The sequence below is a fragment of the Lupinus angustifolius genome, chromosome LG09, assembly GCF_001865875.1.
Source record: "Lupinus angustifolius cultivar Tanjil chromosome LG09, LupAngTanjil_v1.0, whole genome shotgun sequence".
In the NCBI taxonomy this organism is placed as follows: Eukaryota; Viridiplantae; Streptophyta; class Magnoliopsida; order Fabales; family Fabaceae; genus Lupinus; species Lupinus angustifolius.
In genome coordinates this window covers 6,042,750-6,060,539 of record NC_032017.1, presented here as the reverse complement: position 1 = coordinate 6,060,539, position 17,790 = coordinate 6,042,750, and the positions used below count along the sequence as shown (strand labels likewise).

General features: G+C 30.5%; 2 protein-coding genes across 2 annotated transcripts; both read right to left on the bottom strand.

Annotated features, from left to right (window-relative positions):
• LOC109356461 (auxin-responsive protein SAUR32-like) lies at positions 4,519-5,005 on the bottom strand. The gene has a single exon (XM_019599782.1). The coding sequence runs from the start codon at positions 4,884-4,886 to the stop codon at positions 4,551-4,553; it is 336 nt and encodes a 111-aa protein (XP_019455327.1). The 5' UTR covers positions 4,887-5,005; the 3' UTR covers positions 4,519-4,550.
• On the bottom strand, positions 11,187-11,766 carry LOC109356470 (auxin-responsive protein SAUR50-like). Its single transcript, XM_019599789.1, has one exon. The coding sequence runs from the start codon at positions 11,679-11,681 to the stop codon at positions 11,361-11,363; it is 321 nt and encodes a 106-aa protein (XP_019455334.1). The 5' UTR covers positions 11,682-11,766; the 3' UTR covers positions 11,187-11,360.

Here is a 17,790-nt window from a genome sequence, read left to right as displayed (position 1 = left end):
CCACGTTAATTTCTCGGTGTCATTTTCTCTATTTAGTTTTCTCCATGTGTCTTCCGCTACAACAAAGAGGATAACACATGAAATGACATCCTCCCACATGTGATTGCACAATGCATATAAAGATGCATCTATATAGTAGTCTTCAAAAGAATCATCAATCTTTCTACTATACTAAATAATTAAAGGTTAAATTTTTTATTACATTCAATTTACTTGTTATTGCATATATATGAGCTGATTTCCCTAAATTATTAAAAATATATATTTAATATGATGTGTTCTAAAGAGCAACTTAAAAATATCTTTAATATATATCTTAGATGAATGATGAATATATGGATTAAGACTCATAAAAGAGCACTTTTTTCCTTTGTGATTTCCTTCTCATCTCTTTCCTTATAACTTATAAGGCCTCTGCAATATTGTACATACGCATGAAGGGTTATTTGAGTTCCTTGTTCATAAGGCTTGCATGCATGAATTGTTGGAGAACCCTTCCTTGAAAGCTTTGCTTGTTGGAGTACAAACATGTCAAGCATTCCTCCAATAATTTGCTCACCTTTTCTATTATTTTTTATCAGCAAAGAAATTTATTAAAAAAAGAAAAGTAAAAATTAGAGAACAAGTAGTACTCTTATTCACATATTTAATTAAGCATTACAACTAAAGAGATAGTTAAACGAGTTTAATGTCCACTCCACAAAAGAGAAATGAAAACTAGGAAAACGAACATTAAGAAGATTTCAAGAGTGGAGAAGAATTAAATCCATTACCTCATTAATATAGAACTGAGAATTCTCGAAGATGATTTTATTTTTAACAAACCATATAATCCAGATAGTTATGAACCAGCTGAGAGACATCCATTGTTGTTTGTTTTTGTTCTCCATCCTCAACATATTAGCATGCAACGTTAAGTTGCTCATAACATTATTAGAAATAATTGAGTTAAGACCATACCTATAAATAATTTGCTCACCTTTTTTATATAAGCTACTTAATTTTATTTCAATCAAAGCTACGTTGAATAATCAAATCATGGTATAAGTTAATACCTTTATATATGTTTACCATCGTTAAATAAGATTAGAGTTCAAGTCTTAAGTTAATCCCACAATGCTATAAATGCTTATCAAATAATTGAAATAGGGTATAAACTTTTTTTTATAATCAAAACTTCATTAAAAATGAGTTAGGGTATAAACTATCCGCCATGTTGTATATGTTTACTTTGTTAAGCAAGATTTCAAGTCTTATATGTGAAGAAAGTCTCCGTGAAAGCTAATCCCACAATAGTATAAATGTTCTAAGCTAGAAAAAGGTTACTTTCATTAAAAAAATATGATATAAAATGTATTGATGACGTTGACATATACTATGAATCCTAGCAAATTGAGATTAGAAGTTAAAAGTATGTAATTATCTGAAGGAGAAAAATTTATATGGAGACACATATAAACACGTTATGTTTGGAGATAAATGTATTTATGTTTTTTAATACTATCATTTATGACTAAAATTTAATAAAAATGTTTTTTTATCAAAGTTTTATTAATTGTCTCTATATACATATGTGTCTATACAAATCTTTCTCTTGTTCCGAGAATGAAGTACTAACCACAACCACAATGGGTTGTCTGTTTTTTTGTCAGCAATGACACAATGGTTTGTCTTACAAAATTATTTGTGGGTGTTAAAATAAATAAAAAATAGATATCACCAATTTTTTTTTGAATAATTCAATTTTCTAGAAGCTATTTATTATTAGTATATCTATCAGGGTTTCCTTCTCTACATATCATTTGCAATTAGGAAAATTCTACAAACTTTCACATGTAAGAGACATTTAGTGGCTTAAATTAAAAATCCGTGTGACAAAGACAATATATAAGAGGGTAAGAGCAACAAATGATATAAAAACTACAATATAATTGCTTATACTTAAGAGGAAACCATTGCATGTGATACAATATGGATGGAACGTATAACGGTTAATGTCAATATTTAATAATCCACTATTTTTGCAATGGCTTTTTCTTTTAAAGCAAATATTTTTTATAATGCAATAAAAATTATTGAATGACACATATTGTGTGTGTGTTTTTCTAATACACTCACGTAAAACTTGAATTTATGTGAATTATATATAATCAAATAAATTATAATAAGAAAAATAAAAGTCACATCCGATAATGATTATGGAGTCTATAAATCATTTGAAGTACATCATGTGACGGTATACATGTTTTAATATAGGATTTAATATGTATACATTGTTTTTTACACTGTCAATAAATTATTCATCATTAATTTGTTAATTATTATTGACTCTTAAACTAAAGTAATACAAATAATGGTGGATGATGTCCTAACAGTATAAAAAACTTTACACTGTCAGTGGATAGATTTTAAACTCTTTAATATAACTACAAAGAAAATATAATGATTCCCCTATGTTTTCCCACACATGACAAGTTGTACCAACAGAAAAAAGTAAACAAACCTAACTTAGTGACGTATGTAGTTTTCTATAATTATAATATTACATCATAAACCTTACTCTTGAATGTTGAAACATATATATTACTAGCTAGTTATATGACGTTAGCAAAATTAAATTAGTTTTGGTTTTAGCCCTAATAAAGTAGTATGATGCTTATTTGGCTCAAATGGAGAATGGCATTGCTGTTGAGATGATCTCCTTAAGAAGTGTTAGATTAATTGTGCACCAATCAAGGTTTGGTGCTTTATGTGAAAAGCATTAAGGGGGAGTTTTGTCACTAAAGAAGAACTTTAGAGAAGGCATATTGTTAATGGATTAGATTTGACTTGTGTGATTTGCTTGGAGCAAGTTGAATCAACTGATCATCTCTTCTTAGTATGCCCTTTTGCTTAAGCAGTTTGGAAAGATTTCTACTCTTGGTTATAGGTTCTTATTTTTATTCCTAATTCAATTTGTGATATTCTTGTGATGCGTAATTCTCTTTATATTTCACCAAAAGGTAGAAAACTTTGGAGAATATTCGGGTTTACTATGTTGTGGTTGATATGGCTTATGATATATTTTCTGCAAAAAAGTGGTTAGCTTTACTCATGTTATGGATTTGATTCATATTCGGTCTTTGAATTGATTTTGTTACAGTAGTGATACCCGCTTGTATGATTTTATGCTCTAGTGTATTGATACTAGGTCTTGTATTTTTGCAGAGTGCCGCTTGTAATTGTCTGATGATTGTATTTTGGGTTGGCACCCTTGTGCCTAGTTATGAATTTTTCCGCTTATAAAAACAAGAATGTTATTTACTATATTTTAATGACAGAAAAAAAATGTATACACTTATGAGTTTTATATATTGTCAATGTATCATATTTCATTTATGTTTAATCATTATTGACTATTTAAAAATATAATACAAACGAATAATAGATGATATATTAATTGTGTATAAATTTTTACTCTGATAATACATATATATTACACTCTTAGTAAAAATCATTAGGTTACAAATACAAATATAATTAGCTAGGCTATATATCCTTCTCCTCATATCTGATAAGGGTGGGAGATTTGGTCCAGATCGTCTTTTATGTTTACCTTAAATTATGACATGTGCCAAAAAATTCAAATATCCAAATTTAATATTAAGTAAATAATAAACTTTAAAATATTATTTCTCCCCTCACATTCTGTATAGGAGGGTCCAGGATCAAGTATAAGAGAGTAACTCATTTCTTGAGATTTCATTGCAACATGAAGTCCTGATTATGAATAATTTGTAAATACATGTATAAATATTTATAGTGTTGTAAGATCGATAAAGGCCAAACAAACTTCCTCATTAGTCTTGTCGATCTCAAACTCTAAAAGCAACATCTCTCATTCATAAAAAAACCAAAAAACATATCATTTTTTAAGCCACAAGCTTACCATTTTATTATTACTCATTTTCCCCCTAATATATAGCAAAACTCCCTTTCCATCATATTTATGGAAGGAAGCTGTCACAAATACAAACAATACATATTACATATTTTCAAGAGAAAAAAAATGGCAATAGGTATAGAAGTACCCATATTCAGACATTTACCTATGCAAAAAAATAAAATGAAATGAAGCCCATTACATCTGAAAATAAGTTGGATTCTGACTCTGATACCATATTAAGGTTTCGTCTTAAAACTAATTAATAATGAGAAGAGTTATAGATGATGTAGGATTTACTTGCCAACATTATTAATAATGATTTTTTTACAATAACTTTTGGAAGCAAAAATTGACATGACATCTATGATTCTCTCTTTTAAAATTGAGAATAAATTGTATATAACAACAATCAAACCCCACAATAGTAAAAAGAAAAATTGTACTGTCAAAAATATTGTCTTACTTTTTTGTGTAAGGAATTTATTTATTTGGAATTCATGGTCTCTCCCAACAAGTGTTACTTATAGAAAATTTGTATATTGAATATGAAAATGTAAAGGGAGAAATTAAGTTGCTAAATTCTGATTTTCAAATAATGGAACTCAACTTCTTATCAATAAAAATGTTACACAATAGCATTGTTCATTCTTCGATTCTCTATAATCTTCTGAAGTTCTTGAGGCCTGCATGGTAAAGCAATAGCACCCTTCTGTTCAAATCCAAATTCTTCCTTAGCTTGTTCCAACAATCTCAAGAAATCAGGATCAGTTAAGTACTCTAACTCAACAATGAACCTCTTTGTTTCTTCACCTTGGATTGCAATAACAGCAAAATGTCCTTCTTTAACATCTTTTGGCACCATTGTTGTTGTTGTTGCTGCTTCATTATATGCCAAAAATTGAAGACCCTTTAGTACCTTTGTAATCATAGACTTAAGCATCTTCTTCCTTTGAACCTCCATGACTAATATATTGGTGCTTCAATGTAAATATTTGTGATGGACAATGATAATAGTAGTAGTACTGTGGTTTAGTGAGTTGAAACTTGAGACAAACTATAGCTTCTACTTATGAACTTTAAGTTTTAGAGTTTATTATCCTACATTGTAGGGTGTGTAGCCTTTAATTTATAGGGAAAAGTTTAGTTAAGCCCCCTTAAATTTATGATCATTTGTAAAGAGATACCATAACTTTTAAAAAGTGTCAATAAACTATTATGATTATATTAATATATTCTTCATCTATTTTTCGTGAAGTTATTATTGATAGGAAAAAAAATGCCCACAAATTTAAATCCAACTTTCTCAAACATACAATCATAATAATTTGTTTTTTATTAATTTTTTATCTCTCTCCAAATTATATTTAAAATCATGTAAACTTTTACCAAAAAATATTGAGAGAGAATCAACTTACTCAAATACATAACTTTAAAAAACTTATTCCACGTATTAGTCACTAATTCTAGGAAAATCTAATGGTTTGGATCAATTCATTAATTCAAATAATTAGATTTCCCTAAAATTGATAACTAAAATATAAAGTAAATTTTTATTTAAACTTACTCTTAGAGTAAATGAATTCCCTCTCAATAATATTGAAACTACAACACTCAAAATAAAAATTGAAAGATCAAAATTTGTCTATCATTTTGACGTTAACAACATAATGAATATTAGATTAAAGATCTATTAACATAATTGTAATAGTTTAAAAGTCAATTCATACAAATTAAAATTTCATGTTATTAATTTGCAAATGGCTACAAAGAGTGGCAGAGCACTTTCCCCTTATAGCTTAATGGAATTGGAAAAGGGAAAGACACACGAAGTTTCTTTTATTTTTCCTTAAGGTGGAGTAATATTTTCATTCTGTGTTATTGTATTATTGTTTAATTTAAGAGTTTAAAATCTATATATCATTAATATACAGTTTTTATATTATTAGTATATTACTAATATTAATTTGTATTATTTTTTAGAATCAATAATAGTTAACATATAAATGATAGATAATTTGTTAATATAATAAAAACATTGTGAGTATATACATATAAATCATTAATTTAATGCAACCTTTGACGTGTCTGTTTCTTCCATCTAATTAATCTTGTACGCGGGACTAAGGTTCCTAGACATATTAATACTATAGGCCTAATTTGCTGTCTCTATGACTATCACATGTATTACATAAATGTGTATGTTTAGCACACCTTCTACTAATCATGAATGAGAAAAACATATGTATATATATTGATAATGTGAAAAAATGTATTATTAGTTTATCATTCATCATTCATTTTCAGTTATCATTAGTTATTCAAAAAATTAATACAAATTAATAGTGAATGATGTACTAATTGTGTATAAATAATATTGAATTATTGTTTTTTCTCCCAAAGTGCTATATCCTTTTAGGCCTAATTTGATGTCTATATGAATTTCACCTATTCTACAATCATTCATATATAATATCTAGGGTCTAATCTTTTACAACCACTTGATATACTCTCACTATATTTTCTTCCTCTTTTGGTTCAAACAAAAGAAAGAAAAAACTAATATCTTGTTTGAAAGTCATATATTTTGATTTGTCAAGGGGACATCCATGCATTCTCATTGGCAATACAATAAACAAAGATTTTCTTGACGGTGTTCGTACTTTCTACGTACATACTATATTTTTCGGCATGAGAATTTTCAACGTGTTCATATACTACTATAATACTTTCAGTTATTTTTTATAACCGTAGATTACATTAATGGGAAATGTCTACAAGTGATAACCAAAAGATGATATTATTAAAATGAAGCCAAAGAGTTAAAACTAATTTAGGAACAATAAATCTCCCAAATCTTACTTGAAAAAAGGCTTCATGAATTTAATGAATTAATTTCATCTATGATTCTCAAATACAAATGTTAAAAATACGGATTTTATTATAAAAATAGAATAATTTCAACACTTTATCATTTTAAATGTTAAGGAAATATTATTCATATTTGTCATTTTAATGATTTATTGCACTAACTCTATAAGTTGAATTTTCGTATCATTTCAGGACTTAAAGAGTAAAAACGAGTAAGAATTGGCGAGTGTCATGCAACCAAAAATCAACTTAAGCCCAAATCAGCTAACTTGTGTCAAGCACGGGTATTACGCCATGCGCGTCTACGCTAAGCACAAATGATGCGCCAAGCACGACTTGCCTAGGTGAAAGGTCGAGCCAAATAAAGAGATGTGTTGAGAGCTCTCCCACATCTAGGGAAACATTAAAAAATCAAATTAATAAAAAGGGATCAAAAACCACTTTATATAAATCTAAAGTTCTTTAAGTATACCATTACGGTGAAAATTAGAATTTTTTTCAATTTCCCTTAACTTCAACACATGTAAAAAGCAAAATCATGACATGGAACAAATTTGTGTTTCAATTCCACACCCTATCTCTAATTTTCACATCCCTAATAGTAAAATAGGATGTTTGTTGTCCCATACTTAAATTAGAAGTGTCACTTTATGTCCCTTTCAAATATAACCACTCTCATGTCCTCCTCCACTCTACTCCTGGTGATAGAAACTGAAATCTAGACTCATAATATTAGAATAATGATAGAATATGTGTTATATTTGAAAAATAACAGGGTAGGCTAGTTAAGTATTTAGATTTAATTAAACAATTTATATCACATTATGTTTCTAAAATGTTATTAATTGTTAAGATCTTGCCTTTTGTATGGTTATAAAGTGTTATTGTTCATTATAAAACATTGTAATCACTATTCACCAAGAAATCAAAAACTTTATTTTATTTGTTTTTTCTATGTTCTTCTTCCATAGCTTTCTTGAGATTATGTTAGAAATTGGAAATCTACATCATTCTCATTGATTGAAAAGTGAAGCCAACTATGACTTATTTATACAAAGGAAAAAGGAAGCTAGTAAACCCAGCAATTAATCAAAACGGATACAAACCTAACTAACTAAATACTACCGATAGAAAAAATAAAAAAACTAAATACTAACTTCATAACCACCTAACCATCTTCTAAAATAATCTCTAAAATATCTTAAATGGATTGATCATCTCAAATTTGCTCGTATCCCTTGTTAGGATTTTCATTCTATCAAAGATCAGAAAGTGTGCATGGCCTTGCCTATTATTAATCACATACAAGTCCTATTCACATGAGCAAACACAATGAGTGGATAAAAAATCATTATTATACATGATGTACACATGCATAGTCTTATATATATAGAGTTATCATCATTATGGATATTAATAAATGAGAGATAGAAGAACAAGAATGAAAGGCAATTTGATGACAATTTGGTTTTATGTACGTTACAAGTTGCTTTCTGTGTGTATCTTTGGCCAATTATTAATCTTGTAATAAGCTTATTAGTGTAGTGAGCATCTTAGTTTGGATAGGCACTGCATGTGACTCACTTCCCATAGAAAGGGAAAAGAAGCCATTTTTTCCTCTCTTTATCGAACAAGCAAAACCAATGGTTAAGTATATGGTACTTACCCTATACATTTTTTGTTATTATTATTTTGAAATGCACCATACGTATTATTAGTTTAGGGATACTAATAATTTAGAGAAAATTCATTTGCTAACTAGAAATAATTTCAAGTTTAATAGTTTTTTTTTATGATTATCTTTATTTTTAGCTAAAACTCGACAATATATGTTGACTTTATTCTCATTAGAAACTCTGGTTTTTCTATGAACTCACTTTTGATTTTCATAATTGAAACAAATTAGTTTTCTTAATTATCTATGACGTTGGGGGATAAAATGTTTTCAGGAACAAGGACATCATAATTAACTTTATTATTTATTTTCTATTATATTGTGAACTATTTGAATGGTTTCATCAAAAGTCTTCTTATGAATATGATCTTTTTTTAGATAAGTTTGGCTAATTTGGCATTTATTCTTATGAATCATCGAAAAACATGTGGTTTAATAGTAATAAAGTGTCGATCATCTTTTATAAAGAGATTGACCTCAAAGTAGTTCTACCTAATTCAAAAATTTCACCCAACTAAGCACATCTAGTATATGTTTTCACATTATTATGTCTTCCAAAAAGATTATTAATTTTTTTTCTTGTATTCAATTAACATCCCTTTTGCTGCATATAATAAATTATTGATCATTTTTTATAAAGAAATCGGCCTCAAAGTAGCACTATCTAATTCATAAATTTCACCCAGTTGAGCATATCTAGCATACTTTTCACATTACTATGTCTTCCAGAAAGATTATTAATTGATTTTTTTCTTCTATTGAGTTAGTATTCTTTTTACTATTTTTAATATAATTTACTTATAAAAAACATAATGGAATCATTAATATAAGTGACTCCATTGAGTTTGTCACCATAAAATTCAACAGTTCCACCTATTTGTTTGATACTATACTCCAACTCTACCCTTCTAAAAGGAACATCAACTCTAACAATTCTATTTCCACTTGCACTTAAATGTGAGTTCAAATCTCATATATGAGATCTAATGCTTCATTTTACCAAAATGACCGGATAGAATTATTAAGTAGTTAGTTGAATACATACAAATTCTATATTCCTTTTAAATATATTTTTTATAATAGCAAGGAAGCGAAAGTTTTGTTCAATGTAACTCGATGTTTGTAGTTTTGTACTGTTTTATTATGTTTTGTGGGTGAATAAAATTCAAGAATTGAAATGTTTGACACTAACATTAAAAGCTTCTCAATCTCTTTGATTTTGTCCCATAGGGACTATTTTTTTTTATATGAGCAAATGTATATATGTTTAAGAAGAAACCCAGAGGAATAATGGTATGTCACATGATGTTATTTTTTCGAGAAATTCTAATTTGTAATTAATTATTTGACTAACAGATTTTGGGTCAGGCTCCTCTCCATTAATGGAGAGGTTTGCAATTTTTTCATTTAGTTTGAAGGATAAATTTGTCTATCATAATAAACATAAGAATATAAATATAAAAACATATCACATTTTCTTTGGTTCTCTCCATTACTGGAGATGAGTCTCATTCACAAAATATTATCATCAATACAATTAAAAGTCGCTACTCCGTGAGGGAAATGATGGGCTAACTTTGATTATAAAAAAAAGGTTAGAAAACCTAATATACTTTTATAGAGTAGTCCGACAAAAATTAAATTAGAGGATTCAAGTGTATTTTTATTTTGGACTTTAATTTATAATTACACTTTCAAAATTATGCACTTCTTATACTTATTTAATATATTTTTCTCTTTTGCTACCAAAAAAATGGTATGTGTGCCAGTATATTGTTGAGTTCATTAATCTTCTATGGTAATATTTATTTATACCATTAATAGTACTTCTCAACTAATTCCACTATAACAAGTCACTTTGATCAATTAGGCTATTTTATTTAATTTGTATTTATCTAGATCATTGGGTATGATGAATGATTGAGATTAGTATATTTAATCAACCAATAACAATTAGAATTTTGGTCTAGATTTATATACATTAAATTCTAAAATGTAAGTTGTACATTAGAAGAGCTTTGTCCCACTTTTATAGTTGGTATCATATAGTTTATTGTACAAAAATGGATAAATCTCATAAATTAGAATGTTAAGAGCAATAGTGTCAATATAGTCTGAAGAGAGTCCGAGTCATTTCAATCTGATTTCAACTACTTGAACTCAGTTAGGTCACCAAAAAATTGTAAATAGACCCATTGCTGGATTTGGATATTGATCAAATTTTAACTTGTTTTGACCTAAGTTTTCTTAGCTTAGATTATCTATAACTCGATCCTAGTAGTGCACTCCTCTTTGACATCTCTAATATCAAAAGTGATAATTCCATGAGACAACCATATTTAAAATGCACAATCAACTCAAAAAATATTCATACATGAGTTTTGGAATTTGGACTATATATGTACATATATTCATACTCCAAAAGATTTTCAATTGACACAAATCACTATCATTCTAGCAAAGTTACAAGTGGTCATCCCCACCAACTCATAAGAGAACAATGTGCTATAATCTGGCCTCGTTGCACGTAAGAGGTAGACTTTTGGGTCATTTCACTAATTGGATAAAGATTATTTGTTTTGAATGGTGTCTTATTCTCTATCTCGAACTAACCAAAATATTACTTTCGTTTTTAGAAAAATTCATTTATTTATGTATAAATATGTGATTGACTCAGGACAGAGAATGAGACAGAACATGTGATATTCGTTCTCACTAATTAGGTCAAAATTACTAACTAGGATGCAAGTATGTGCTGCCACTTGAAACATTTTACAACAACATCAAATTATAAAATAAAATAAAAGCAACACAAGAAAGTTCATGCAACTCTCTCTTATGATCCCTTCTACCCAATTAAAAAGTAATAACTATAATAATACCCTTATAATTTCAATCTTTCTTACTTCCAATGATTCTCTTCAGAACTTCTGGTTCACAAGGAATTGAAAGTACTCCAATCTGAGAGAACCTGAATTCTTCTTCAGCATGCTTTAACAACAACACAAAATCAGGGTTATGCAAATATCCTAACTCAATGAAGAATCTCTCTGGTTTGCACCCTTCAGTTGCAATAACCACAAAGTGCCCTTGCTTCACTCCTTTTGGACTTAAGAAGAAAATATGCTTCAGTTTTCTCATCATAGGAACAAGTACTCCAAACCCTTTCTTCCATAACAAAAATTCACTAGAGTAACTACTTGTTTTACCCATGTCACTAAGATATGAAGAAAATATAACAAAGTTTATTTTGAAAACTCTTACATGCAATGTTGGAATATATATTGTGGAGCTTAAGATGAATACCAATGGGGACAATAGCAAGTGGGTTTTCATTAATGCTAAATGTCAATGTTTCCATTATTTTGGAGACTAAGTTAGTTGTGTCCTTGAAGCATCATATTTTTCAACTAGCTACACGCAAGAGAGAAAAACATACACAAGGAAGAACTAGACAAAATGTTCTACCCCTATAGTCATTTCAATTTTGCCTTCATTCAACAAAGGGCCTTTATTATTTTGCAACTTGAAGGATATTGGCATCAAAACTCTAAATGTGATGAATGGGTGACAATGAAACGGATCGAGCTGGGTTATGTTTGTTTCTTATTTGACCTTATATATCAGTTGGAGTTATTTTTGAACTTCAACCTAACCCTAGACACGATCAAATCCGACCATATTCAGGTCTGGTCATGTTCGGGTCAAATTAGGTAAATGGATAAGATGAGATTGAGACTTTTTGAGTGACCAATCTTATATAAGTCTAGAGAATTTTGTGCGTTTTCTGTCTAAACTCTAAACTTCATAAGTTTGGTGTCCTGAAAGGAAGTCTTGCAATAGGGGCGACCATACTCTTAAATAGACTTAAAGATATCAATATCTCTATAATACAAGTAAAGTGACTTGAATCATTTCTAAGTAGATTATAATTATTCCAAAATATCCAAAAGTAAGTAGAATTTATACACAAATAAATTGATAAGCAAATAAATTAGAAACGAATAAAGAGTGTTAACCCAATTACAATTTATAAAGAAGATATACATAAGTATAAGGATTAATACATCACTGTGCAAAAATATAAATATACAAATTAGATCCTATATTTTTTAGGCCCACAACCAAGATCTAATTTAAATCGTTTCCATAATCTGAGTAAAACTAACATTCTCCCCCTAAAAAAATATCATTTCTCAACTTCTAAATGGACCAAATAATAGCAAATCATAACATTCTTCACAAAGATTTCCATTTACCAATCTTACAAATAGAATCATGAGTCTTACGCAATTCCACAATCGAATCTGGCAAAGTAATATGAATTTGAAGTCAAGAATAGAATCATTTCCACACATTTGAGACAAAAGGGCAAGAAAGGAAAAAATGTTTTAAACACTTCAAATCATTCACCCTACAATATTTCTCTTATGAAGCTCTACTTTTATTGTTACATAGCTTTGATAACTTTGAAGATGCACAATTTATCCAACATAAATTAAAAACATTACCTAACTCCATTAAACTTGCATTCAAATGAGCGAAGTAAGTTGATTTCACCATATAGCACCCCGACTTATCAAGATTCCATATCCAACTATCACCAACACCACTTTTACAAGAATGGTTCTGCATTAGATGATAAAGACTTCTTGCTACATCTTCCTCCTTCCCAAATAAGTTTCTCCTCCACTTAATATTCCAAATCCACTCCACATTGGTCAAAGCCCCACAATCAACTACCAAAGCCTCCTTATCTAAAGCAAGCAGAAAAAGTCTGGTTTATTTTGGAGAAATGTAATGGTTTATTTTGGAACAAAAAAATGTATATACTAATATGATAAGAGTGTTTTATATTATCAGCGTAACAACTATCATTCATATTTATTTATTATTGATTCTTTAAATATAAGTAATAAACATGAATTTTTGCTAATATATTAAATATGTATGAAACTTTACATTAATCTTCATGGATGTATATTACACTCTTATTTTAGAGGACAATAGTGCAAATATTTAGACCTTATGTTTTTATTGATATAGAAAGATAAGGAGAAGAATGGTGAGGATGATAGAAATTAAATGAGTCTAAAAGCACAATTGCTATATTTTCTTCATCTAGTTACCAACTTTGGTGCTGACCAAATATATTATCTATAATGTGAATCTAGTTTCATATTATTGAATCCATTTCAAGGTTGTGATAGTGAAGATTGCAAGTGGGAAATTGCATTCTTAATCTTTGAAGGTTGCACCTTTCTTTCCCACCGTTGTCATTTCATATTTGCATTAATTGCTTTGTTTAATTTCTACAAATGAAAAATTCATCTCACTACCTTCTATCATGAATTCATGATATTTTTGTACTTGAATTTAATTTTTTTTTATAAGCAAATATATTAGAAACAGGCACAAGGGGTGCCTACCCAATTACAACTTACAAAGAAGATCAATATAAGAGTAAGGATCAATACCTCATTGGGCTAATTGTACTTGAATTTAATCATTATTATCTAACTTTCTTCCTTTTAAAGTAAAACATCATCTATGATTATAAGCAGGTGTAAAACGGTTGTAAGAAAAATAGAAAATGTCATTACTTATGTCGTCCTTTTTGGGTGAATTACTGAAACCATATAAATAGAATATTAGATCGTCCACTAAAAAAAACATGACACAATATCTTATAATTTATGGAAAATGCCTAGTGTTCTTAGAACAACATTCTTTAATGAATCGAAAAAGTGTAGTATTTAATGACTCGAAAATTGTATATCATCGCATATTTTGACCTCAAAATTTAAAAGTCAAACGTTGTTGTCGCGACAAATTGCTCCATTAAAAAGTGTAGTATTTAATGACTCAAAAATTGCTCCATATTTGCACTCACGTCATTATATATTTCCTTATTATAACAAATATTTAATTGAAATCTATATATCAATGAAACTAAGAGAAAAAATATATGCACTCGAGTTTTATACAATATTATTATATTATCAACCATTTATGTTTAATAATTGTTGACTTTTCAAAATTTTAGATTCGGTTAATATAACTTTCTTGATTTTTAATTATTTATAAAATACATCATTATAATTTTAGTCTAATTTAATTATAAAGTACTTGATAGTTAATAATCTTGAAATCAGTGATTTTTTAATTTAATCTCTTTACCTAGGAAGTATTAAATTATTCAATTAATTTCTGATTAATCAAATACCAAAAAAAGTAAGGTAGTTAAGGCATTTAAAAGGGACAAATAGAGGGAAAAATGCTTTGTAGAAACTGTAAAGTAACTTATAAAAATAAAAATAAAAAGTTTTTGATGATACCTTATATTTTTTCGTTTGATATATTTTGACTAAAAATCTTATTTAATTCTCACATAATTCTCATAATTAAGTGTTAAATAGATGTGAAAATGGATATGTTATAAATAAAATTATAATTGAGGCTAATATTTCTAAAACATAAGAGATTTAAAACAAACAAAAAAACAACAAAAACGTCAAAATATATGAATAGATGAAGTAATAAGTACCTTACGAATATTTATGTAATTTGTATCTCTCCACTATTGAATTGTTATGTGTCACTTCATGAAAACTTGAAAACTATTGTCCATAATGGTTGGTTGGTTGGAAATGTAATCCAAATTTCTAGTTGGCAAATGGTAAATCATCAAATGAGAGAGGGTGAGGGGTTTAGAGAAAGGGGGTGCTCTCGTGGAAGAAAGAGGGAAGATCTGGCTGGGAATGCGATCAGGGGTAGGGATTGGGAGATCAAAGGGTCCCAAAGGTTGCATGCAAGGGGGTTCTTCAAGTCGCTAGAGGAGAACTCTGTTTCTTTCTTCTTCACTAATTTTCCAGAATCGGTTGGTGTTGTTGAGCTTTGGAGGGTGTTCTCTAAATGGGGTGTGGTAGGGGATGTGATGATCCCTAAGAAAAGAGACAAGAAGGGTAAAAGATTCGGTTTTGTTCGGTTCAAGAGGGTGGGGGATGTTGAACAACTCAAATGTGATCTTGGCAATGTCTGGATCGGTCTTTATAAGCTTATTGTTAACATACCGCGATTTGAGAGATAGGGTTCTCTGGGAGGAAGGAAAGGGGCGGTGAGGTTGAAATCACCATTATTAGTTAAGTCTAATGGGAGTGGTAAAGCGTTGATGGGGGGTGATAAGGTGTTGTTCGGTGGTGGCCTCAAGAGTTGGAAGGAAGTGGTGTTAGGTGGATCTGTTGATGCAGAGAATAACAAAGGAAAGGATGTCATCAGCTTTCCTGCGTCCCAATCTTCTCTAGAGTTCTTGAAGGGCTCTGTAATTGGAGAGGTTAATAATGTTGAAGATTTATGCTTTGTTCAAGACCTTTTGGCTAAGGAAGGTTGCTTCTCGATGAAGGCGATTTCGTTAGGAGGAAAGAAGGTCTTGCTCAAGGGCCAGATGGAGGAAGATCTGTTTGTGTTGTCAACCTTTGATCCTAGTTGCACATGTTTGGTGTGTGGAATTCTTCAGAAGAGTGGTCGAAGGAATTGGTACTTTTATTAAAGTGGATGAGTCTACGCTGGAGAGATCCAGGTTGGATGTGGGTGGTGTTTTGATTTTGACCAAACAGTTGTGCAACATTGACTTAGGTCTCTCTGTATGTGTGGAGGGGGTGAATTTTGAAATTCATATCTTGGAGGATAATGCTCGGGAGGTTTGGAGGATGTGTAAGAAGGCTAATGTAATGTTGTCAGTGAAAGATGCAGAATTTGAAGAATATGGGCAATTCGGTGAAGGGCGGTGGCCGGAAGAGGAATCTTGTTGGGGGGAAAATGAAAAGTCCATTGAGGGAGATGTTGAGGTGGAGGAGGTGCAAATGTTGGGTGAAAATCCAAGTGATCTTTGTGTGGTCCCTGTCAAGGAGTGTAAAGGTGCTTTAGCTAAATTGGTAGATAAAGACAAAAGCTCTTCTCTCCTATCTGTGCCACTTTTAGCGGTGGACTCATTGGATTGGACAAATGAAGCTGCTTTTTGTATAGATAAGGTAAGTCTCCTTAAGTCTTTTGTGCCAAAAGGTAAGAATTCAAAAAGAAGTATCATTGAAAAGGAATCTGAATTAGAGGTGGTTCAGTCCCCTTCTTTAGTGGACCCCACTATCCTTAAGGTTGTGTCTTGTCCTGGTGTGGGAAGTTTGGAGGAGGGTGGTGAAGTGCCTGGTCATTTTAATTTGGATGATTTGGTGGAGGGTGATATTGTTAAATTTGATGGGGGTTCGTATCCTTCAAAGGTGTTGGGCCTGTCTGTTAAGGCCCAAAAGGTTAAAAAGAGATGTGCTAGTAGATCCTCATTCTCGGTTGGAACTTTAAAAAGAATAGGTGGTAAGGAGGGCTTGAAAGGTGTTTTTTATAGGTCCAGGTTTGAGGTTGGAGCTTCCTCCAAAAATCCAGCCCCTTGTTCCGTTCCAGAAGCGTGGAGAATTGCAGATAATCCCCTTTCCAAAAGATGCTGCTCCAAAATCAATAGGAATCAGTTGATTAAGGTTCCTATTGTTTTAGGTCCTGCTGGTCAACAAAAGATGCTGTCTTTCAAGCAGAAAGGGATTAGGAAGAAGAAGTTAAGGGGTTCTCCGAAGGCCTTCTCTAAATCTCAATTGCTGAAAAAAGGTAAGAGTAAGAACGGTCTGATTGATGAGTCTTCTCAGGGGCGTGTTGAATTTGTAGGGGATTCTGTGGATTTCGATTCTTCTATCAGTAATTCTATTGGAGACTCCAATGTGCAGCATGTTAATAATCGGTTCCTCTCGGAGAAGGGTGGAGCAGTAGGGAAATTGTGGAAGATTGGTAAAAGCTTGGGAGTGTCGTTTGATGGGGATGATTCTGAAATGATCCGTAATATTTGTGAATTGGATTCTAGGGATAGGATTGGGTTCCTGAAGGCCAATCAAAGGGGGAATCAAGGTGATCCATGATTTGTACAACTATAAATATGAGGGGTCTGGGAGGGGGGGTTAAGAAAAGAGGTGTTCGGGAGTTAATCATGAATAATAAGGTGGATTTTATTGCTATCCAGGAAACCAAAATGCAGGTGGTGAATAATCGTCTTTGTTACTCGCTTTGGGGGAATCAAGATTGTGATTGGGACTTTGTGCCTTCTCTTGGTCGGTCTGGGGGCATCCTCAATATCTGGAATGCTTCGAAATTCCAGAAGACTAGTGTTGTTCATGGGCCCGGGTTTTTGGCAGTTCTTGGTAAGTGGAGTCAGAGTCTTGATGTTTATTGCATTCTTAATGTCTACTCGCCTTGTGTGTTGTCTCTGAAGTTGAAATTATGGGAGGAT

Bases quoted from the DNA above. Each gene is read 5' to 3' on its own strand.
- LOC109356470 (XM_019599789.1), bottom strand. From the start codon at position 11,681: ATGGGTAAAACAAGTAGTTACTCTAGTGAATTTTTGTTATGGAAGAAA.
- LOC109356461 (XM_019599782.1), bottom strand. From the start codon at position 4,886: ATGGAGGTTCAAAGGAAGAAGATGCTTAAGTCTATGATTACAAAGGTA.